The sequence below is a fragment of the Myotis myotis genome, unplaced genomic scaffold (genome assembly GCF_014108235.1).
Source record: "Myotis myotis isolate mMyoMyo1 unplaced genomic scaffold, mMyoMyo1.p scaffold_m19_p_9, whole genome shotgun sequence".
Taxonomy (NCBI): Eukaryota; Metazoa; Chordata; class Mammalia; order Chiroptera; family Vespertilionidae; genus Myotis; species Myotis myotis.
The window spans coordinates 4,563,913-4,588,794 of NW_023416401.1; the positions used below are offsets into that span (position 1 = coordinate 4,563,913).

At 39.8% G+C, this 24,882-nt stretch overlaps 1 protein-coding gene across 6 annotated transcripts; it reads right to left on the bottom strand.

Moving 5' to 3' along the window:
• Positions 1–1,434: 1,434 nt before the first annotated feature.
• On the bottom strand, positions 1,435–24,010 carry DSC1 (desmocollin 1). 6 transcript variants are annotated; one of them, XM_036322568.1, is made up of 17 exons: positions 23,633–24,008; positions 21,047–21,131; positions 19,573–19,775; positions 17,973–18,092; positions 17,004–17,159; positions 15,416–15,560; positions 13,847–14,013; positions 13,347–13,481; positions 10,205–10,390; positions 8,456–8,715; positions 8,164–8,306; positions 5,643–5,855; positions 4,943–5,188; positions 3,971–4,092; positions 2,817–3,047; positions 2,025–2,070; positions 1,801–1,945 (listed from the first exon to the last, which is right to left on the bottom strand). In XM_036322568.1, exons 1-16 carry the CDS (start codon positions 23,693–23,695, stop codon positions 2,035–2,037), a joined length of 2,511 nt encoding a protein of 836 aa, XP_036178461.1. In that variant the 5' UTR covers positions 23,696–24,008; the 3' UTR covers positions 1,801–1,945; positions 2,025–2,034. The 6 variants fall into 6 exon arrangements, with proteins under 6 accessions (XP_036178459.1, XP_036178462.1, XP_036178460.1 ...); XM_036322566.1 differs by lacking the exon at positions 2,025–2,070 and having other exon boundaries at positions 1,435–1,945; positions 23,633–23,695; XM_036322567.1 differs by lacking the exons at positions 2,025–2,070; positions 23,633–24,008 and adding an exon at positions 21,397–21,462 and having other exon boundaries at positions 1,748–1,945.
• Positions 24,011–24,882: the final 872 nt, after the last annotated feature.

Sequence of the window (24,882 nt, forward strand, 5' to 3'; positions counted from 1 at the left end):
AACTGTCAGTGTCTATTCTTGCTGGCCAAGCAATCTTTCTTTGGCCTTTAACTGTACTTTATGTTCAGATATAAGTTTTCTCTTCCATATTGAAGCAAAGTTAAGAAATAAGAAGACATAAACAAACACATGTAAGTTAGTGTTTGGTTAGCAAATTTTAACCGTTCAGAAAACATTCTGCACCTACATTAAAGAGTATTACTTATCGTGGTATTTGATATATGTCCAAAATGTTAATATTACATTTTAGAATTTCAAAACTGGTAACATTGTCAGAGTAACATGTATGTCAGACTACAGAAATTGTATTTCCCTCCAAAATTATTTTCCTCACAATGACTATAAAATCATAGAATGTGGACAGCTTATAAAATAAAATCTTACTTATTAAAACTACTTTTTTATTCTGCTCTAATATCCAATTTCATGCCAAGAAACACCTTTAATTAGGAACTGCTGAGAGTAAGGAGTCTAATCACAAAAATTTTAAAAAAGTAACCACTTAATTTTTTAATAGTTAACTAGTTCATAGTTTTATGAAAAACCAGTTTTTATTGACTAAGAAATTTCTGTGTGATGTATGCTGTTATTGTTTATAAATATATTGTATAGTTTGGCACAGAAAACTCTTAAAATATTACTTAAATATATGGTTCCTTTCTAAATTAATAAGATGTAGTATCCTATTAAAATATTAGGCATCTAAAATAATTTATTAGCTTAGATGTTCATTCATCTATCGTTCAACACGTGTTTGGTAGGTGTTGCTCTAACAGGTTTCAGTTTTTAGCATACACACACCAGACTCGCTTTATTTCTGATTTTTCACTTTCTTATGGCCATTGCCCATGTAGGCGGAGTATTGCCAGTATGAGTGAGTGGCCACTCCGTCTACAGCATGTGCAGAGGTCTAAGCACTGCAGTCCGAGCTGCAAGCCTAATGCCTGCAGGGCTTGTCCCACAAGTGCCGGCAGAGGGTGGGCCTGTGGCAGAGGAGGGAGTGCGTGTTCTTGCCAAGGTATTTATGTTTTTAAAAAGTAACTATACATCCTGACGAGCAAGCAAAACAGATTTGTGGGTCTAAGTCAACCCCTGGACATCAAGGTTGCAAGTCTTTCATGGAAATCCTCTCGTGTGATCCCTATCAACTCTCTGTGGTTCGAATTGCTGTAAACTTGTCCTGCTCCAAGTCCTTCCCTAATCCCAGAAGCTGTGGGAGCCTGACAGGCATTCACAGGGGCAGAGATCCAAGGACAGGCTCCCAGGGCCCTGAAACTACACGGCGCCAGGAGCGACTGTCCCCAAGGGAAGACTGACCGAAGGACACCCACAAACCCTCCACCACCAGCCACTGGGGCAAGGAGCCATGCTCTGGCACCAAAGACAAAATCCCTAAAAGCATGAGTCTCCCCGAGGTTTGGAAGAAAGTGTTTGTCATCTAAAACAAAAATTCATTTTTATTAGACTCCGCAATACCCAGCTCTCTCTCTTCCACAGGATACAAGTAACAAAAGATGCTGAAAGGGGCGATATGTACAGGCTCGCAGAAGAAAATGGACCCATGAAACTTATTTCTAGAGAACACGAAGCTATGTCAGACTCGGGAATGGAGGGAGCTTGACATGTGTAGTGACTTATCCACACCACTCGGAGTTTGTCTCCGATCCATTAGCAGACGCGGGGTCACGTTTAGGTTCAGTGAACGCCTCCATCTGCAGCCGCAGGTGGCACTCTCTGAACAGGCCCCTCACTTCCTTATACACGTCTTGGCCAGCGTCCTAAATTTGGGTTCCAGATGATCGAGAAACTCCAGCCCTTCCTCCTCCTGCCGGTCACTGCAGCAGCCCACAGAGCCGGCCATCGACCCCTTGCCCTCATAGTTGTAGGAACGGACGTAGTCCTCGGAATGTTTGTGCTCCTCGTCTTGTCCACACAGATACACTTTCTGTAGCAAAAAGAGCACATTTTATTATTTTTTAAAAACACCTAAACATTTTAGCATAAAAAGAATGTCTTTGATTTACCTTTGACTGTTTAATTTTTAATCAGAGTGTGTCCTCTAATGGATTCCTACATATAAAAAATGCACATGATTGGTCTGTATTATAGTCATTCTTAAAATATAGCAAATATATCAATGCTGCCAGTGAAAACATTTAGGACGAACTAAAGCTGCACATAAATCACACAACCGACTGACTAGTTCCCATCTGAACTTCAGATTTGTGTCGTTGAAATGGGCCTCTGTAACTTCACATATTTGGGGAAACCAATGTCGGCTACGATTCTTATTGTTGATACACTATTAAATAGCTATCATAATGTATTCTATTAAACTGGCTAATATTAACCTATGTTGATTAACCTGGACATAAGACAAGAAACTGAAAACCCCAGATAAAACTTTAAGAGTTTATCTGTATGGTGTTGACAGCCAGGATTTTATAACCACGCGAAGGAGTCAACACACGAAGAAATGTTTATCATTTAGGATGTGGGCATTACTCTCTAACAAGTGTTTCACTTGGGGGACTTTCCTTGTAACTTTTAGGGAAGAAGCTATCAGTCTTTGTATACTTCCTAAACGTGTCTACATCTGCCGCTCCTAGGTAAAGTTCTGTAAACCTCATTTTAAAAAGCGAACTTCACAAAATCATTTTTCCCTTAGGGATTGGATTTGACATCCATGTCTCTAATAATTCAACATCTAAAAGATGAGGAATTCAGGGTGTAGGACGAGTAACACTTTGGGGACATCCTGATTGGCAAACAGTGTTAACTTCCATGTAATATGAACCAAAGACACAGGCACTCACTTCGCCAAGCCGGGGCTGGGTAAAGCTGTGCCAGTCGGTGTACGTGTATCTGCCAGCCTCCATCACGCCCTGCCCTGCCCCCTTGACAGAGTCCAAGGTCTGGTGTCCGCCTCCGCCTTTGACCATCTCAAAGCTCTGCTGTGTTTTGACGCCCTGGCCCCCGAGAGTGCCCACAGACATGCTTGTGTCGCAGACGTTGGAGGTCTGTGTGGGGAGCCTAATGTTTGCCTCCTAAAAACAGAGTGAGAGTTAGAACATGAGTGACTCGAATGGAAGCTAACAGCTTGCTTTCATGTCTTTCCCGCCACAGTCAAACCACTTCCTTGCTGAGCCTCTCAGTTCCCCAAACACCAAGCCAAGACAATCACGGTCCCCCTAGCGTAGGGGTTAGGGTTGAGCAGTGGCCCCCCAAAATGTTTATGTTGAAGCCCTAACTCTTTGTGCCTCAGAACAGAATTCTAGCTGAAGGTAGGGCTACTCAGTTGTTATTAGTTAGAGCAGTGGTTCTCAACCTTCTGGCCCTTTAAATACAGTTCCTCATGCTGTGACCCAACCATAAAATTATTTTCGTGGCTACTTCATAACTGTAATGTTGCTACTGTTATGAATTGTAATGTAAATATCTGATATGCAGGATGGTCTTAGGCGACCCCTGTGAAAGGGTCGTTCGGCCGCCAAAGGGGTCGCGGCCCACAGGTTGAGAACCGCTGAGTTAAAGGAAGATGAGGCCATCCTCCATGAGGGCAGGGCCCTCCTCCAAAAGGTGAAACCGGGACATGGGCACGCCCACAAGGAGAATGGCCTTGGGAGGTCGGAGTGATGCTGCAGGAGCCCGAGACAGGGATTCCCAGCTCCTTCAGAGGGAGCATGTCCCTGCCAGCACCCTGGTCTCCAATTGCTCCTCAGAACTGTGAGACCATAAATTCCTAATGTGTAAGTCACTCAGGTGTGGTACTGGTTACGGCAGCCCCAGGGAATGAAGGCAGTAGAACTATGGAGTTTAAATGACTTAATACATGCAGGGCACGTGGAGCTCTGCTTAGCATAGTAAGTGCTCAATAAGCAATAGTTGTCTTATTATTGCTATTATTATGTAATCAACTGTCATCATTGCATCACCATACAAGTAAAAAAAAACCTGAAATATGATTTACCATTACTTCTTCTCCAGGCCCTTCAGTATTTGATACAATTAAGTTTTGCTGGGCTACATCATCTGGAATACATTTCTTTACTGTTCTCTTAGTAACAACACAGAAACATGTAAACAGAGCACCTAAAAAATAAAAATATTTAGGTAAATAATACTATTTTTCAGGGTGACATATTAAATCATTTGAATCATACAATTGTTCAAAATTCTCTTTCCAGAATTTAAGAAAAAAACACTACCAGGGTTTTTATTTCATAAACTGAGATACCCCTGGGTCATAAAATTAAAACAGAATATTAACAAATGCAGGTAGGTTGTGTGTAGTTAAATAGACTGTTAATAAAAAAGGAAAGGAGGGAGGCAGGAGGTGGAAGAGAGGGCGGGAAGTGTGGGCAGGGATTGCCATTGCGTTTGCATCTCTAAAAAACAGTTGGCAGAATGCAAAATCTGGGCATCCTTTGCATGTATTACCCTTCCTCAGTGGCTCACCATATGGCCATTTCCACTCATTCCACTCACTGGCGTCTTCTGCAAATGTATGCTATATCGCTTCACTAATAACACTGATAATTCGCTACTCTTTTCACGAATTTTTTTGTGCACTCACTACCACGTAAACTTGGTTGGCTAAAAGACCAATATTTTGTATGAGAAGGAATCTTAACATTAATTGTATCCAACCTCTCATTTTACTTCTGGGAAGAAGAGCTCAAAGAAGAGGAAATGGTTTACCCGGTGTCTCACAGATAGTATCAGAAGAACTAGGGCTATACCTCTGAAAAGTATTCTCATCTGCTTTTATTGACACATTTTTTTCTTCCATGACTCAGGACGCTAAGTTATCGAGTACAGGCAAGATTATACAAAGGGTACATTTAGCAAAGACTATACATGTCATCGATATAAAGAATTGCATGGGTTTTTTAAATAGTAGAAAAAATTCAGCTAACACATTCTAGGTGAGTGTACTCACATAACAACAGTGCGGAACCCAACACCATGGCAAGAATCGCCCATTTCCCGAGGATGACATTCGGGAGCTTGACATCTCTGTCCCGTACTTGACTGCTCATTCTACAGTCGGACGGCGTTGTACAGTCACATACTCTGACTGACAATACGTGCTTGGCAGCAAGACCATGTCTATCTTTTATGGTGATGGGCACATTATAGTAGTTATAATCCATATGTTGTTTTGCACGAAGAATGGCAGTTTTACCTTCGGGGGAAGAAGACAGAGAATATCTGTTAATATGACCACAATAGTCTCCTGACTGGGAATTCTTACGGTGGGGAAGAGGACTAGGGGGCACAGAATTTAGCTTAGGAGAAAAATTCTAGTGATCCCTTTTTCTTTCTTAAAAATGATTTGAATTCTTGAAAAAAAGGAAAACTGATGTTATTTATGCTTATATTAGACTAATCTATACTTAACATGTTATCCAACTATTATATTAAGATAAATGTATGTTTTCTTAAAATATATCCAAAACAAGAGCCTAAACTTTATATATCACTTATTGCTTTAAAGAAAGCAAGGTATTATTCTTTGGGGGATCAATAAAAAATTTCCTAAAATGAATATTTATTTATTATCATGATGTTAGGTAAAAGTTAAGACCATCTGCCATCTTAAGTTTCTGTTAATGACAAGATTTAGCATCATTACACACCATCCTTTGATCCCAAGGTCCAATGTTTGCTGGCAGAATTATCCAGAAGGAACTGAAAAGGTGGGCCATTCTCAGGCCCGTCCGCATCCATCGGGGAGAGAACAGCAAAGTCCTGAGCGTGCTGGCAAATGGTCACGTCCTTGTCCACCTGTGGTGGGTGGTCATTGTTATCTTCCAGAAGAACCACTAACGTTCCAGTGCAAGATCTGCCACCTGAGGAGATTCAAAACAAGGCATGCCTCCACTTAAAAACGGTTTCCCGCCATCTCTGGGACACACACGTGGCTGCTTTCTGCTAACTGTCTCAACTTGGGGAATGGCAGCCACGTTCCCCTCTCATTTCTCACTGGCTTGTCACCGACTCACAAACTGCGAGCATCGTTCATCCTCAGAGCTCAGTCACATTCCCCGTGACAGCCCGGTGAAATGCCTCGTGTGTCTTGGCTAACGTGTAACTTACTACGAACACACTGAACAGAATGCACTTAAAATGTTTATACTTCTTCTTGAGCACACCCAGGTTATCCATGAGGCTGGGACATAGATTTCTACATCTTAGATTTGGCATGTCATTTTTTGTGTTAGCACTTATAGACAAAATTACTATCTTATATCTCTGTTCTCCATGTTTTCCAACTCTCCAAAGAGTACCTCATTCACCAGGCTTCTGTATTTGTGTGAAATCTACCTTTATCTTTTAATCTGGGCAGCTCTTAACTGATTTACACTTCTTATGATATTCATACTTTCTTTTATACCATGGAACCTGCTATGAGAATATAATCATCTTTTAATTGATATCATGTGAATTTTTTAAAAAAACTTCACCCAAGGACATGCTTAGAGAGAGGAAGGGGTGGGGAGGGAGAGAGAGAAACATTGATGTGAGGAGAAGAGAAAGACACATCCACCAGGTGCCTTCTGTATGTGCCCCACCCCAGGGATCAAACCCAAAACCTAGCTATGTGCCCTGACGGGGAATCACAGAGTCACCCATGCACTCAACATGCTGAGCCACTCCAGCCGGGCAATATCATGTGAGAGTTTGACCTTGACTTATGAATTCTAGTTTCCATCATAACTTGTCTAGACAATCAACGTTTGTGGAATGAATTAGTAGATATAAATTCTTGTTTGACAGCATAGTTGTGGCTTTGAACCAGTCAGATTTCACTTTGACTTATACAGGAGCAGCAGTTCACCCAAGATTAGGGAATAATGGCAACATTAATTCTGTCTCTCAATTAGTGGTTTCCCCATTCTTTGGTAGTTGTTTGTTTGTTTGTTTGTTTGTTCTGTTTTCCTATGTTGAAAGAACTACATTAAAGGCAGGTGAGCCAGTCTCAGCCTCTGCCTGACCAATGTTACGGCTGACCAGCCACCATGGTTCTCATTATGAGTGCAAAATGCCCTCAGGAAACTCGGAAAAAGAAACAAGTGTTTTACTAGTTTTTACAAAACAAGAAATTACATGGCTCACAGGGTGCAGTGGGGTGGGGTGGGTGGGGTTAGGTGGAGGGAAGGGAAGCCTGAGATCAGGCTGAGGGGAATCCTAGGGGCTCACAGCTCATTCTTTATCAGTAAATTTAAAACATAAACACAGGAATGTAAAGAGCGAGGAGTGGGGAGAGCATGTTTATTCAAGACAGACAGCCATCTTTGAAGCAAACCTCGAGTCCGGCACTGCATTACGAAAAGAAAAGCCAATGGCCAGTAAAGACACAAACCACACAACACTGTTCCATGTTCAGAATGGCTTCCATCTGCAGGATACGCTCACAGGATTTGAGAGGCTACTTTCTGACATTTGAAAAACATTTCTTCACAAGACAGGCTCTAGAACTAACCTTGGCAAAGGATTGCAAGCTACAGCAAAAGACTTGTTCGAGAGTCATTGCTTGATCATTTCTTTAGGAAATAGGACAAAAGTTTTATTCCTCATGAAAAAAACAAACCTGCCCTGAACCCAACTGTTTTAGGTGGTTTGAACCTTTTCAGCCTGATCGAGACATAGTAATCTAGCCTGGACGTGGTGGCTCACTGGTTGAGAGTCAACCTAGGAACCAGGAGGCCACGGTTCGATTCCCGGTCAGGGCCCAGGCCCAGGTTGTGGGCTCCATCCCTGATTGTGCAGGAGGCAGCCCATCAATGATTCTCTCCCATCATTGATGTTTCTATCTCTCCCTCTCCCTTCCTCTCTGAAATCAATAAAAACATATATATGTTTAAAAAGACATAGTAATCCCAATCTATATTCCTGGAAAAAAAGTGGCAGTCCTGAGGAAGCCCCATGTCCAAGGCAGAGGTCAGTAATATGGAACTTGAACTTTGGACTCCCACCTCCGGCTTTGCGTTATCACTGGACTGGGGCCTAAATTGGGTGGTCTCCAAAAAGCAATGCAATCATAATGCAAACATTTTTTGCAATAAATTTTGATCTGGAAATAAGCAAGTTTCCCCCCACGATTTTCTTTAAACCATATCCTATGTTTATATTTTATTTCTAGAAAATTGCACCTACCTGCATCGGTTGCAACCACGGAAACATTGTATTGGTCGTTTTTTACAAATTTTGATTCTCTATCTAGCACTTTTACAGTTTTCAAGTCACCAGTGTTTTCGTTAATTTCAAACCAGTTATCTTCATCTCCTAACTTCTTATACCTAATTTTAAGAAATCAAATGTAAATGCTCAAACCAAAAACGGACATCATCTCAAAACCTGTCATTTTGAAAAATATATAGAAGTTTCCTAAATTTGAAATCAACTGACATCACAATTAAAAATAAGGAGCTTTTTGAAAATGCATTACCTTAAGCCTTCGCTGCTGCGTGTTTCTGGATCCATGGCTTTGTATCCAAGGAGTTCTTGGCCGGCGGGGAGGCCATCTTTACTCTGAATGACTTTTACTGGTGGTTGGCATTCAGGGCCCTCATCGCTGTCTTTAACTTTAACAGTGACAGTTGTCGTGCACATAGAAGGAGGTTGTGAGTTTGGTGCTTTGGAGAACTGTGCTTCATTAACTACACCAATTTGCAAAGTAACTTGGCGAATGGCTTCATAGTTCAATGGCTGTTAAATAAGCATACTTTAATTAGTCAATATATAACACTATAGATAGAAGACTTACAATCATGATTCCAACTTTTCACACAAAAAGGAATATCATTTTTTGTACACAATGTTACCAAAAGAAGGTGCTAATGTAGTTGAAGACTAATAATTAGCTTCATATCATGACAAACACTGTCAAATGCAAAAATTCTGTTTTTAAATTGTACTAATTTTTCTTCACACTTTTTTGAGGGAAGGTCCTGCCTTCATTTTTCTTTTCATTTTTTTTTTTCATTTTAAGTTTAAATATTAATAGGAATACAGAGTAAATGTTTGACTAAATTCAAATAGATTACCATTTATTTCATTACTTATCAGATGGCATAACAGTGATAACCAAAACAGCAAAAGTCCCTCCAAGCTAAGTATATAAAATAGATAGACTGCTAGCATATGAGATTTGGCTATAATGGTGCAGTTATCTGAGTACATGAGTTAAAAGACATAATTATATTATTTAGCAGCAACTTTCAAAGCACATTATATTTGGTTTGCTTAGTTCCTAAACAAAATGCTTGGTCCTGAACTGAATCATTAGAAAGAATCCAAAACAATAGTCAAATAATTAGAGACTGAAATCTATCAAGATAACAGAAAAAGAAAACAACAGATAGAAATCTAGAAGTTCTCCTCCACCCTCCAAAAAAAGACAAGGAATAGGCGATATAATCATTAAAGGACCTTTTCTAAAAATCTTATGAGGGAATCACAATTTGTACATAAAGCTTCTAACACAATAGAGTCTCTAAGAAATTAATGAGGGAAGTATGTACCAGGTTAGTGAGGGCTATAGGCAGAAGGACTTAGAATAGAACCAGGTTTGGTTTGAGTAATTATTGTAGATGCCAGTAATTATAATTAAATCTTTAAAATCCTAAAGCACTGGCTATCACAAATATAGGGGATTAATGGGAATAGCTGCTTTATATTCAGTAAACTGTCTTATGAAACGCACTACAGAGAGCCAAAAAAATAATATGAGCATGAAGGGGATTGAAAAGTCAAGAGGTTTGATTTCAAAGAGTAATTCTCCCATTCTCTCTGTCTATTGTTCTATAAAATGAGGGTTTGGACAAATAGGTGTCAAAGAATGCTTCTAAAGCTCGTATCTGATTACTAAGGCAATATCTCGCTGCCTTGGCTCGCTCATCTGTGGAACAGTGAGTTCTGAGCCCGCCATGCCTTTCCTCTGAGAGAGAAAATGAGGGTGAAATAATAATAATAATAATAATAATAATAACAATAATTGTTTAAACCACTGTAATCATTTCAGCATTGCATTGTCATTCTCTAGTCATGTGCACACAGAAATGTATACACATATATATATATATATATATATATATATATATATGCATGCCTATACATCAATTAAGTTAGAATTGTATATATCTATTGATAGATACCGATTAAAGTATTGCTAGATTATTATTTTTTGTTTGTTTACCTTGACAACACACAAGACCCCTTCATTTGTATTTGGGTCTGTGCTGATTTTGAAGTTTCCGTTCTCATTTCCCTGTAGGATTGTGTACACAGCCTTTGAGTGAGCAGTATTTGGCAGATCCAGGTCATGAACCTTCATTCGTAAAATCTCAACGTCAATTCTGTTTTCTTCTACTTCTGCAAAATACTAAACAAGTTGCCTGCTGTTATTATAAATGTATTGCTTTAACAATATGATTTTCTCCTCTAAAACTTATATTTAAAGTAAAAGAAAGCAAAGTAATATGGAAATGTGCAATCACATATTGGGAAGAATATAGTTTACTTCTTTCTCACTATTTTTTCAAATCTTATTTACCTTTGAAAGACTAACTTATACCTTAACTTTCCTACTTCTCTGAGGCAATTTTCCTACTCATATTTGTCTCTATTCTGAATCTATAACATTTACAGTGTATCACCCCCTTTCAGATATAGCAAGCACTTAATAAATGCTTTATAGTTATATATTTAGCCTTCAATATTTATAGATTATTATAACCTACATTGATTTCTTATTTTTACTAGGTGATCTGTTTATTATGCCAATTATTTAAAAATTTACTTTTGATTCACTGGCAAACACTTTAAGAAAATAGTTTTTCTTTTTTTTTTAGAAATTAAATCAGAGTTTCTTCCCACCTCCAAAAAAAAAGTAAGGTTATGGAAGCATCTGAGACTAAAATAGCAGTAAATCAGAATCGTCTAGAGATGTAGGTGAACTCAGAGAAGGAGGTCAGCCCAGAGCTTTAGAACAAAACAGATCTTGAGTCTAACGCCAGTTTTCCTCTTGCAGGCGTAAGTAATTTGTGTTTTTGCCTCCCTGAGAAAACTTATGTAAAGTTATTCAAAAATTAATAGCAAAAATTTAATTAATGTCATTTACTTTTATAACCAAGGACAAGTTGGAAAAAAAATAAACCTTATTTCAGATTGATTTAAATTGGCTAGTTAAAATAAATGAATATTCATAAAAACTTTGTTGTACTGGGCAGGAAACTGTTCCTGAAGCATTAGCTAATTTTTTACAAATGGTTTATCTCATAGTTCAAAAACTGCTTAACATGCAATGAATCCAAAGTAGTCATATTTCTGTGCATAAAATTAAAATAAAAAATTATCAAGACTACATTGCAAAATTTCCAAAAGCCTCTTAATATTATTTAAATTAAAAAGGAAGGGGGATAGTGGAATAATCCCCTGTGAGTAAATTACATCAAGAAAACTTTTTACTTTTAAAATTAATTTTCACTTGTAATGCTGAAGACAAGACAGCCATGAAAACACACATGGTGTCAAAATAAGCCAAAGGAAAATGGTTTGGGTACAATGAAAAGAAAGGATCCCAAGTCTAATTTATGATAAAGATTTCCTTATTAATCTTTGGTCGAGAATATGTTTGTATATTTCCAGAAAATCTCTCCAAGCCCTTGTGGATTCCTGCAACTATGAATCTGAGAGAGGAACTGACAACACATGAAGACAAAAGGAGAGACAGTCCAGAGATGGAGATGGTGAAGACGCCTTGCCATACTAGCAGTCAGCAGCTGTGCGTCGCTGCAGGTTGCCCAGGACCAAACCAGAGAAGGTCGGACCTGCATTGCCATCATTTGCCCACCATCCAGAACTAGCATATCATTGCTGGCATGGACACATGAACTGTTGGGCATTGAAATTGGGACTCAAAGAACTGTTGGCTCAGAAAGAAACTTACTACAGACTGATTCATTTGCCTCTCAGCATAACCACTATTGCTTGTCTCATTTTTGTTCTCATATGCTTATTTCTAGTCTGCAGATGCGGAATAAAGAGTCTTAAAAGGACTCGAACCCTTCAGGCAGCAGTCACCTTTCAAGAATTATTAAGGAAAAGTGATGGGGGAGATGCAGGAGGCCGCCCATTGTCTTCACTAGCAGAGAAGTGCAAACAAGGATCCCTGAAGGCTGGTGACCCTTGAACCCACGGCAAGGCCTGAGTTATGCACCAATTGTCTAGTCCTGACAATGGGGGCTCAAGCTATTTCCTGACCAAATAGCCTCAGAGTAAATCCTTCTAATATTTACTGACCTTTATGATAGCCTGTCTATTACTGCAATTACCTGCCTGACTAAGGGTTTTATGTTTAACCAAAGTTGAATAAAAGGTTGGCGAGGCCTGCGCACCAGCAGAAGTCCTTCCCCTTGAGTTGGAATGCCCGCCTGGCGCCCCAATATTTCCAAATTATCTCTTGTCTCTTCTCTTTCATTTGTGTGTGGCCCCTCTTCCAGATCCTGAACCCTGAACCACGCGGGACGTGGAGGAACACACATACGACATCCTCTCACTTGGTTTATATGAATGAGATCAGAAGCAAGTCACTTAACTGGCCTTCCATTCTCTCATAAGAAATGTGGAATAAGTCCTATCCTTACAAGTTACAGCAATTAATGTAAGAAAATTGTATGGATGGCTCATCACTGCGGGCATTCCCTTCTTTGATTTGTACTCTGATATTCATTAATGAAAAAATGAAGATCACTTTCTAAAAGGACCAGAAAGAAGAAGTATTTCCTGGCATGTTCCTCCTATCTATGCTTCCTGTTTTGTGTAGTCCTGAGGGGAAAGTTCGCTCCATACTTGACGTGTAAGGGGCCTGCCCAGAGACTACTGACTCCCCAGCAGAGCAAAGGGAGTGCAGTGAGTCTTTCTTTATCCCTAAGATGTTGAAATATAAGTGACACAGAGAGAGGAACTGACAACACATGAAGACAAGAAGAGAGACAGTCCAGAGATGGAGATGGTGAAGACGTCTTCACCATCCTATGAGAGGTATTTAAATCCAAAGGAATCTGATGCCACAGCACGGCATCCAAGAAAACACTACATACATGAATGGCTTCAGGGGCCAAGCAGCTTTCATGTGGCCAAGGAAATAGTCATTTCCCTCCATCCAGAAAAACTGGCACTTCAGTGATTTTTAAAGAAATCCTATTATGTCTGCGTATTTATTTTTAAGTGGTAGCTATTAAAACCAAAATGTGTACTCTCACAGAGCTACCACATTCTAGATTTGTTTTTTGAAGAGGTGAATGAACTTAGATAAGTGAATACAGGGATATACTCACAGAATTTTCTGTAAAATATGGTGAATTATCGTTTTCATCTTCGAGTGAAATAGTGATTGTTCCTGTATTAAACAAACCAAAATGTTGGCCTCCCATGTCTCGAACCTCCATTATTAATTGGTATGTATCACATTTCTGAAAAAAGGGAAAAGGAACATTGATGAACATCCCCTCCCCCTAAAAATATGAGCAAAACTAAAAATAGAGCGAGAGATTGGCCAGTCAGAACAATGGGAGGCTGATAACCTTTCAAAACTTAGAAGCCATTTTTTTTCTATGTCAGCATCCAGTCAAGCCAGTAACCTCAGGTGAGACCCCATCTCACACCCTGTCCCTCCCCAAATCCTCTGCACAGACGGAGGAAGCGAGCAGAGGAGCCCTACCCACAGCCTGTCGGGAGGCATGCTTGGAGAGCGGCCCCGGGGCCTATGTAATTCCTCCAGGGGGACATTATCAGCTCGAATATAGGCTAGTGACTGGGAAAGTAATCAACTCATTACTTCTCTGTCCAGTAAGAGTGAAGTTGTGGTGATGACGCCCGTGTCTGGGTGGATGGAGAAATGCTTGGGGTGGTCCGGGATTTGCTGTAAGATTTTATATTTCAGACGAGTGTGTAGGGTGTCAGGTTCGTCGAGGTCGATGGCAGTCACTTTCCCCACAGAAGTTCCTGTTTAAAGAAGTCCGATATTGTCAATAACTTAAAATAGCAGCATTACAAACAACAGTAAAAGCAAGGCATTGCTATAGCATGTTCTCCCCAAAACCACAAGTATATCTTTTATCGGTAAGTGGAAGAGTGTAAATGCTCTCCAAAACTCTGAGCTTTTCTGCCCTGACCGGTTTGGCTCAGTGGATAGAGCATTGGCCTGCGGACTGAAGGGTCCCGGGTTTGATTCCGGTCAAGGGCATGTACCTTGGTTGCGGGCACATCCCCAGTAGGGGGTGTGCAGGAAGCAGCTGATCGATGTTTCTCTCTCATCGACGTTTCTAACTCTCTATCCTTCTCCCTTCCTCTCTGTAAAAATTCAATAAAATATATATATTTTTTAAAAAACAACAACTCTGAGCTTCCCTGATTTTGAACATTGAGCTAAGTGATTGCAATGAATAACATGATTTGTGGGCTAGATCTAGGAGAACATTCACCCCACCCTTGGTAACAGTGGTTCTCCAACCCACGCCCCCAGTTCACAGGCCACTTTTGGATGGCACCATCTCTGTATATCTTGTTTCCTTTATAGTTCAACCTGATGATGTTAATTAGAGGAATAGTACAGCTTTGCATATGATAAAGATGTTATGCTTTTATATTTTAATAAATATGCTGAATTATTAATATATGCAAGTAATTATTAATAAATGTTAGACACAGACATCTTGCCTTGGGCTGAGCTTTATGGCCCAGAAACCAGTGTACTGAATATGGCTTTAACAAACCACTTATTTTAGGAGAATAATATTAAATATACACATGTAATGGCAACAGACTAGAGAAGCTAAGAACAACATTTCTTGCAGGTTTTTTAAAAACTAGGCAGTCTTGTCAGGCCCCTGGGTGTACCCAGATCACAATTTGGGCAGCCTAGAGCACCAAACAAGTTTAGGTTATTCTTTTCATTTTGTCTGAAAAATATGCCCAGTAAAGCAATGTATATTGTTATAAGTCAGATTCGCCGTTCCATGCCATAATATATTTCTAGGCCCTTAAAAATGTAGCGAGACTTTATAAATATTCAAATGATTCTGCTTTATAAATACACCTGTGACAGATATGTACAAGGTCAAATTAGAAAATATAAACAGCATTTGTCACACATTCATATTCATTGTGGATTAATCTAACAAAGTTAGTGACTTTATGCATTAGCTGCCTCCTATATGTGCATAGCAAAATGAGCACCAACAGGTTTGCATTGGAAGAGGATATGATCTCATCAGACTACAAAGTTTTATGTGGAATATCCTTGAAAGGCAAGCATTGAAACATGTTTAGCATAAACTGCTTAAAACAGTAATGAGCAACTCACTTGGAGCAAAAAATCTAGTGTTCTCCTAAACTGTGAACTTACCAGTTCTGCAATTTTCCGGCACAGTGAAGATAGTCACTTTGTTTTCAAAATACGGGGCATTATCGTTATCATCTTCAACCTTGAACAGTAAGGGGAGTGGGTACTCTGGCGCGTACCCATCGGCGGTGGTGGCATAGGCATACAGCTGGAAGGCAGACAGACACCAACAGCTCACTCTTACATAACACATATGCACAGAATTAAGCCTGGCCGCTGGGGAAAGACAACATGTCTAGAAGGTGTATGTAACTAAGAACTTAGGCCACGGAGAGACAGCACACCAGCACGGTCTAGGCTGGCCGTATGGCTTCAATCTTCCCTCAACACTCATTCTTCTCCCAGTGCCATGCACGCCAGCTGAGTGAGGCGGTCCATTCCCTGAGCTAACTGCATGCTGTTCTTCTCATTAGAATGCATGTAGACTTCCCCCAGTTATGCTAATAACAAGTTTTTTTTTAAGTTTATAAAAAAATAATTCTATTTACTTGCAGTTGATGTATCAACTATCTCTGGGTGACTCAATTATTTTTTTTCTCTATTTACTTGAATTTTCTCATTTTTTCTACAAAAAACATGCATTTCTTATGTAATAAAAATGCCAATAAACACATACACAACTCAAAATGATATATCTTGGCAGAAAATGCCAGCATTTAATGTCCTTTCCCTTTAAACACCATCAAATTATTTCTGTACTTTTATGTGGTTTGTGCATGGTTAAGTGGTCAATGAATGGTTCTTGAGTTCAACAGGTTTTCTTCACTGACAGAGCCAACTAAACCTGCCCAAAATGAAATCTATGTTAACTCAGTCCTTCTCCATGCAACTAGCTCTCCCTGATTTCCCTACTGTAACCATCTTCTAAAATGAACCAGAATTAAAATTCCAGGAACGTAACTCCTCCCTTTCTTTCATTAGCCTTTTTAGTCAGTTGCCAAGTTCTAGCATTTATGGCATTTCTGTGTCTCTATCATCTATCTTCTCTGTGACTGGGCCCCATCTCAGAACGATTAAATCAGAATTTCTGGGGATAGACCAGAGAAGCATAATTTTTTTAAGTTCTCATGTCATTTATAAAGTACAGGCAGGGTTGAGAATAATTCAACTATGTTATTGTAGGGAACTTTGAACTCAATAAAATTAACTGCTGTTGTCCTCGGATTCCCTAGATCGAAACCTGTCCTTTAAAATTCTGTCATATTTTCTATAGTTCTCCCCCCACTTTTCTGTCCTTTTCTACCCAGTATGTCCCATGATTTTTAAATTCTTATTCATATTCTGAATGTACAAAGCCATAAACTCTATAGGGAAGAATACATATCTACTGTCTTTCTTCATCAATGGCATCAATAGAAACTTGAAGTTTATATTACACATTATCTATATAAAACATGAAATCAAATTATTGATTCTTCCAATACATAAACAATGCTGAAAATATTAAAGCCGTCATAAACAACATAATTCTTAAGGACACATATGTAATAACTTAATCAATAAAAAGTTAAAACAAAACAAAACAAAATAATTATGAAAAAAATATATAAATAACAACCTCAAAAAAAAAAAAGTAATCTAATAATCTTACCGGGAACTCTTGATATTGTTCACGATCTATGCTTCGTGTACAAAAGATATCCCCAGTGTCTTTATTTATGAAGAACAAATTGAAGGGCTCTTTGTCCACTCCTGGGCCACTTATTGAGTAAAAGATGGTGTAGTTCTGTGCGGCATCAGATTGGACCTACAGCAACGAGTGACAATTTAGGATAAAAAATATCTTCAACCTAAAATCTTGCCATGGTTGATTTTTTTATCACCTGCTTTCTTTCCTACTAATCTATTCTTTCTTTCCTCCGTTTATCTACCCAGTGTGCCCCACATTTTTAAAATTCTTGTTCATATTCTGAATGTACAAAGCCACAAACTCTATCACTAACTTTATCCCAAATTCTTTTGTGTTATCTGCATACTTAAGGAAAATTCATCGAGTTAAATATACTTTTATAATTCTTATCCACTTGTCCCTATTCCTATATAAATGACAGTAATAGTTTTGGTAATTTTGAAAAACTTTGTGATTAAATAAAGGAAAAATACTACAAGTTTCTTCCCACAATTAATTCTTCAATAGTTTCAAAGCTGGCCTATGTTTACACACCAGCTATGTGGCAGTGACGCTACCTTTGTGGTAAACAGAAATATTGGACTCTTTTTTGGTAAGCTTACATGAGAAATGGAAAGTTAAATTATGCAAAATGGGTAAGCATGCCCTCTGCATGTGAGTGCTAGGATGGTAGGGTATTTAGGAAAATCTGGGTACAGGCCTAAGAGCCCCAGAATCTCAAAATACGAAATGTTCTAAGTGCTAACTACAGTTTCTGGAGGAAAGCAACAAATTACACTGACTCACTTCCACAGGCCCTTATTCTGGTAAATAGATGATCCTTATTAGTACCAATAAGTTCAAGCCCTGCTTCAGATACTGCGCAATTCAAACGGGAAGTGTAAAAGCAAACAAAACCCTCCGTGTCAAATCAAACAATATGCAAGGTACCTGCTGGACGTGCTGTGGGAATGGGCCTAACGAGTTCTCCATCAGGGAGCATGGAATCGGGGCCCAGCGCCTCTTGCTGCGCTTGAGGGCTGCGTTTTTGGTGTGTCTCTTTCTCAGAACCTGCGTTTGGTGAGAGAGAGAGAAATGTAGCACCGCTTGTCATTCTGGGAACTGTGATTCTAACATTTATATCAGCAGGAAAATAGTAAGGGTGGTCATAACACTATCATGGATAACCAACTCCCAAACTATTTCTGTTTTTTATTATTTTACTAGAGGCCTGTTGCATGAAAAGATTTGTGCAATAGGCCTTCCCTTCCCCTGGCTGCCGGCACCAGTTTTCCTTTGGTACCGGGTACCCAGGCCTTCGCTCCAGCCAGAGCCGCCTTCAAGCCTTTGCTGCTCTGGCCAGAGCTGCCTTCAGTCTTCACTCCGCCGCTTCACGCCTATGTATGCAAATTAACCGGCATCTTTCTTGGCAGTTAATTTGCATATCTCACTGATTAGCCAATGGGAGGCATAGCAAAGGTATGGTCAATTACTGTTTGTCTATTATTAGATAGGATTGATAAGACACACACACACACACACAAGTAAGAACCAGTTTCACCAAATTCCTGATTTAATCAGTTAAGTAACCAGAACTTTATAAGGCATTGGTAAAAGAGGTCATCTTGAGAAGTATAGACTCCCTAAAAATAGCTAATTTATTAACAAATATTTAAGAATTGATTTTATTCCACTAGAAATGGTACAACCAATGTTTTTAAAAATTCTAGCTGCATTTTATATCATTTGTATACCTATATCAAGATATAGGTCAGCATTCATACAAGTATGTTTTATTTTACATGATATGGAGATTCCTTACAATTTTGACATAAAGCAATGTTTTAAAAACTTTGAGCATGTTCTAAATTTGATGAAGAGGAGTTCTTGTGATCAAAAGTAATGTAGATGGAAAAGTCTCATATTGAAGCACTTATTAATAACTGATTTTATAAGACCAAATTCATGTGTAGAGTTGGCTTAAAGTGAGATTTGTGTGAATACCAGTAACCTTCTCCTTTCTTTCGCCTAGATCATCTCCAATCACTGTAAGAAAGTGAGTCTAGAGTCAGAACATTCAAACCAACCCTGTGGACTGGCCATGATGCCATTTCTTGAAGAGAAGGAGCCCAGGGGGTTTTGGTTAAGTTGGAAGTAAGCTTGAGACAATCTCTTCTCCTCTTTAAAGAGACTCACCCTCGCAGTCAGTAGGGAGAGAGCCATTCAGGGTGGAGCGCCACACCTGCAGCCTGAATCAGTTTCTCTGTTTCAGACCCACCCCTGTCTCGTTCTACAGGTTGGTTGTTCTTACTGCCACACCTCAGGGCACTGTCTGGAACCTTTGATATTCTGACTTTGCTCCCTGGCTACAGAGATGTTCGTTTTTTATACCATTTTGCAAATAGCTCTACCACTCCTTAAACTAGTCTAGTATTTGCACATGTTAATTACCAGTGGAACAGATAAATACGTGAGCGTTCAAAACAATGATTTTAACAGGCAAGGAAGTCACATAAGCAGATCAATATGGTCAAACCTTTGCCTAATATACCTTCTTTCCTCTCGCTTCCAGCACAATTTCCATCTCTCTCTGCTCCTGCTGCTGACTGTCTGACAGGAAAATGGAAAAACTCTTCCCTGGAGGAGACAAGACGAGGTCGTGTGTTGTGTACACTGAGCCATCTTCCAGAACTCTGAAGTCGGGATCACTTGACCGGATTAGGCTGGCCGACCGGAGACACTCCTTCACACTCACTGCAGGGACGAAATATCACAGTCATTTGTAAGATGAACCAGCAATAGAACGAGTTCTACAGGAATAGCAACTGCAAGTTAGTGCATGAGAAGCAGAAAGTTACACTTGGAATTTGTTGAGTGCCGGCTGTTCTGAGGCTGAGAGGCCATGAACAGTAAATAATTAAATTAATGAAGTCACAGTTTCCACTGCTTTAATCATAAGTTAATTTATGAACAGACAGAAAACATTTTATTAGTGTCACCAGATTTATTGTTTCCACTTTACATTTTATTCATGGACCTGTGCACACATATAAAATTTGTTGGTTTATATTGTATTAGTAAACTATGACATCAGTAGATTTTGATCATGTTTGCAGTAATCTTTGATAGTTAAATCTTGCTCACACAAAAGTACACAGAACTGGTCTGTACTTATATAATACTTTTCAGTAATATTGCAAATAATCATTTCATAATGTCTTTTGAAGGTTTGATAAATGCAATACTTTGAATGTATTGTGCTTGTCATCAAAATATTTCTTTTACAGATTTATGTTTAATACATTTAGCATATTTATTGTGTGTCTTTAGAGTACAGACTGCATATCATTGAAATGTTCTAAAAAAATAAAGAATTAATTTAAAGCCCTGGTCTAAGCAATCTCTATCTTGCAAAGAGCACCACCTGTGTATTCAAAGTGTATTTTTCTAAGGTAACCTTAAGCCAATGAAAAACCTGATGGGAGGAATGTTATCTTTGGACTCAGAACAACCAACCTATGCTTCCGATGTGGCTGTAATGGTAAGACCAGCTACAATTTTACTTGACTTTCACAAGATATTCTCTGAAACAGATCACATAAATTCTTGCGGGGTTTTGGTTCATTGTAATCAACCTCAAGCACAACTTTGCTTCTGCGGCCTTTCAGTTTTGAGACCTCTGTTTTACACATTATCAGTGAAAAAATCTTGGCTTTGGAATTTGGGCAGCAGGTTAGTCAACATGAACTAAAATATGCTTCTGGTTTTGGTGTCTTGCTTTGTTTGAACTAAAGGAAGATAATTTAGCCCTCTGATGTTCACTAATTTTTCTGGCATGAAAAGTATACAACCAACTTGGCACCTTAGTTGTTTCTAACCACTTTCAAAAAACAACTAGACCATCTTTCATTTATGTCAAATTTTAATGCCAAGCATCTACTGTATGGCTTTTATCCCAAACTTGACAAGAGCAGCCTGAAGCTACCTGTACAGTCAAAACTGGAATTCGTAATGCTGTTTCTCACCTTTGCCTACAAGTGTTTCAGCCTGAAGATGAGAAGGAACTTGAAGAGAAATTTTCTGACAAGCATCGCAAAACAATATTAAAACCTCAAAAGAAAGAAAAATCAGGAATTACATTTCATTATAAATTTTCACATTACAGTTTTGTCTTACTGGCAAAAATATTGTCAATTTCAGCAACAAAGAAATGTTCTAATCCTTCATTTTTTTCATCTTTATTTTTAAAAGGAAATAGCAAAGAAAGTGGCTTGAGGGGCACCACAGTCATTTAGTATTGATGAAATAATTAAAGTGAACAGTAGTTCTTGGCACCTAAATCACATTAAAAATTTTAAGAAAATGTGTTACCAACCATTGATTTTATATAGAAGTTACCATCTTTAAGGTCATTCATAAGTGTCATTCTGATTTTTTAGCATAAAGCAAGTACTTAATCCTGGAATATAATAATGACATTGTTATACACAAACCATCATTTTCACAGACACCCCCCCCCCCCAATTTGAGGTTATAGTTGATTAGGTCTAGAAAATATCTGAAAATTATTTAACCTCTTAAAGAACAATACCCAAAATATTCGCTGATATAAAATCATCCCTTGGATTGGCTTGGCACAAACATCAAAGTCTAAATTATACATACATATATAAATATATATGGCATAGCCTTCAACGGGGTAAATATTTCTAATTAAATTTAAGACACAACTATTGTCTTAAAAAGCTATCAATTCAAGGAAAGTAGGTTTATTTGCACCAGCATCAGTACAGAAATGTGAGTAATATGCTGTCCGCAATGTTAGGGCAGCTACAATGTCACAGGTAATAGGAATTTTTCAGTTCCATTAAGATCTTATGGGACCACTGTTATATATGTGCAATTACAAAATATTTGTCTTCAGTTTTAATTTAAATAACCACTTTTTAGAACATGAGATGTTTTAATTTATTTGACATTTTAATATTTTTATTCCTAATGCCAAGGAATGAACTAAATTATATCTAAAGACCTTTCTGAGCATAAAGAATTCTATTATTAATCATCTAAATATATAATGTGGAAAAGTGCATTTTGTGATTAGAAATATGTATCCATATACAAATAGATACATACACATACATACATATGCATACACACACATATTTACACATTATTTTCACAGGATATACCCATATTCCCCTTCCTACACCCATCTTCCCTCCTTCCTGCCCAGGACCCCCGATTGTTGGTTCTGCCCTTGCCAGCAGAGCTAGTGGAAGTCTCCAGAACTCCCATTCCAAGTCCTCAGGCTAAGTTAGCAGCTTAGCAATTTAGAGGGAGGTGGTGTGAGACACCCTTTTGGTCATCATGAGGATAAGGGATGAACCAGAGGATGCTGGACAGAACAGAGACGAAAAGCAAAAGAAACCTGGGTGAACCCTTGGACCTAACTAGTGCCAACTCAAGTAGGTCTCCGAGTTTCATTACCCTCCAGGCAGTTACAGCATGAGTACAAAAAACCATCAATCCCACATCATGTATTATTAATATGGAGAAAATATTTATCTCCATTCAATAAAATATTTACATTCTGAGAATATAACTTGAAGTTCAAATATTTTGCCGAAATGAAAAGAGTTTCAAGAAAATTCAGTGCTCAGAAATGCCAGATATGTGGGATAACTCACCTCTACTCTCTCCCACCAAAATCAAAATTGGCACCTGCGTACATAGTTATAACGTTATTAAAAACCTAAGTGGGCCCTGGCCAGTGTGGCTCAATTGTTTGAGCATCATCCCATGTGCCAAAAGGTTGCCGGTTTGATTCGTGGTCAGGGCATGTGCCTAGGTTGCAGGCTTGATATCCCCAGTAGGGGGCGTGCAGGAGGCAGCAGGTGGATATTTCTCTCTCATTGATTCTCTCTCATCAATGTTTCTCTCTCTCCCACCCTCCCTCTCTCTCTAAAATCAATAAAAACATTAACACACACACACACACACACACACACACACACACACACACACACACAAAGGGGAGGTCAAGTTAATGTTATTTTTTCAATGACTATTACATTATTCTTATTTTTTCTCAAGTAAAACCCTTTGCTTTAAGAGCTCCACCCTTCTCTTAACTCTTCCCGAGTTCAGAAAGTCTTGAAAAATTCCCATCTTTACCCAGAATCCTTTTCACCTTCTCCCTGCTTAACAGAACCAAGCATGTTAAATAACTGCGGCTTATTTAATGACGAGTAGCAAAAGCAAACCTCAGAACCTCTGGGCCAAATGCCTGAGGAGTGAATCCGTCCCACTGCTCCTCAGGGAACCACCAGAGCAAGACCGAACAGGGGATTCCCTCAGACACCAACAGCCTGGCCTGGGCTCTTGGAGAGTCAGCGAAACACCTGCCTTCCCGGGTCCCAAGTCTTCCCACTCTTCCTTGGGTTTTTCTCAGATCTGCTTTGTTTTGTCCCCCCCCCCCCCCCCCCAGTTTATCTCTGCCTTCCACCATGTCCCCTTCTCTTTCAGGCCCAGCAGGAAGAGGGAGGATGGAGGAGGGAGCTAGCGCAGGGTAGCCTGCCTGAATCCCTTAATCCCTGGCTCTTACTCACCAGGAGAGAGAAAAGGAGCTGCCTGCAGAAGAGGCCCCCCGGGGCAGCGGAGGCCGCAGCCATCAGAGCGGTCCCAGTGGCAGGGACGTGGCCGGGTGACAGGGCAGCTGGGGATGCACCAGGCGCCGAGCAGATTCCCAGAGGCTGGCACTGAGCAGGGTACTCTGCTGCTCCCCTGGCCCCGAGCAGCTCGATTTGGAGGAGAGTCAAGAGTCCCGCTGAGTGACAAGAGGAGGAGCAGCTGAGAACTGCTTCCCTCCGCTGCCTGGGTCAGCCTTTCTCCATCCAATTCAATTCCCTCGGAATGTGAGAGGTTTGCCTACCAGTGGGGCGGGTGGGGTGCAATACAACCCCAAACCCAGTCACTGGCTCCTCCTCACTGCAGCTTTCAAAACTTCCCCCGCCACTTGACACATCAGCAGAAGCAGGAGGGAACTCCCTGGCCCTCCTCCCCTTCCCCCCAGGTGGATGCTCTGAAGTCCTCCCCAGTCATTACCCACTCCCACGGCCTCCCCTCCCCCTTGGCCTTATTAACCTATCTTGCCCCGGGGTGCAGTTGTGCACAACTCCACGCAAGGAAGTGACACCTACTCAGCTGCCATTGACAAATCAGGGGACACAGGCACATGCAATCGCATCATCAGAAGCTATCTCCCCATCTGAGCATCTGGGTGGAGGCTGGCTCACTCAGCGCTGCAGCTCTGAGAGCGGGCACTCCTCAGGAGCTCACACAGGCATCTTGTCTACTCCCTGTGCTGTCTGCCCTCGGGGGCTTGGTCCTCCAGATGCCCCAAGGAATTTAGCAGAATGTATATAATCCTCAGAAAAGTAAGAGAGTAACGAAATGGCCGAGATATGATTTTCTTGTTGCATACTTTTTATTGTGCATGAAGCAATATTTTTTTCTTGAGTATCTTTATTCAAAAGCAACAACTGTCTGAGACCAACTGTCTTTAAAATCACTCCATTCATCCTAATTACTTGTACATTGCATGCAGGATATCCTAGCATAAAAGTATGAAATGTCATCACGTTTATTCTTTTAAGCACGAATGATCCTTGCAATGAAGACTTTAGCACCAGTTCTTCTGCCACAACTTAGTGAGTTCAATATCAATTGCACAGGACACCCGTGATGGCATCTGGGGAAGGAGGGGAAATATTTTCAAGTGGTAACTGCTTAATTCGGGGAAGAGGTAGGGAAGTAAAAGTAACCATGACGGGCATTTCAGTGAGTCCTCCCGAGTACT

What these genes read in the sequence shown, in the direction of transcription:
- DSC1 (XM_036322566.1), bottom strand. Translation starts at nt 23,695, where the DNA reads ATGGCTGCGGCCTCCGCTGCCCCGGGGGGCCTCTTCTGCAGGCAGCTC. An exon ending in AGCTCCTTTTCTCTCTCCTG is followed by an intron (nt 21,132 to 23,632) that starts GTGAGTAAGAGC and finishes CTTTCTTTTGAG; the next exon opens with GTTTTAATATTGTTTTGCGA. An exon ending in TGGAAGCGAGAGGAAAGAAG is followed by an intron (nt 18,093 to 19,572) that starts GTATATTAGGCA and finishes CACCAAACGCAG; the next exon opens with GTTCTGAGAAAGAGACACAC.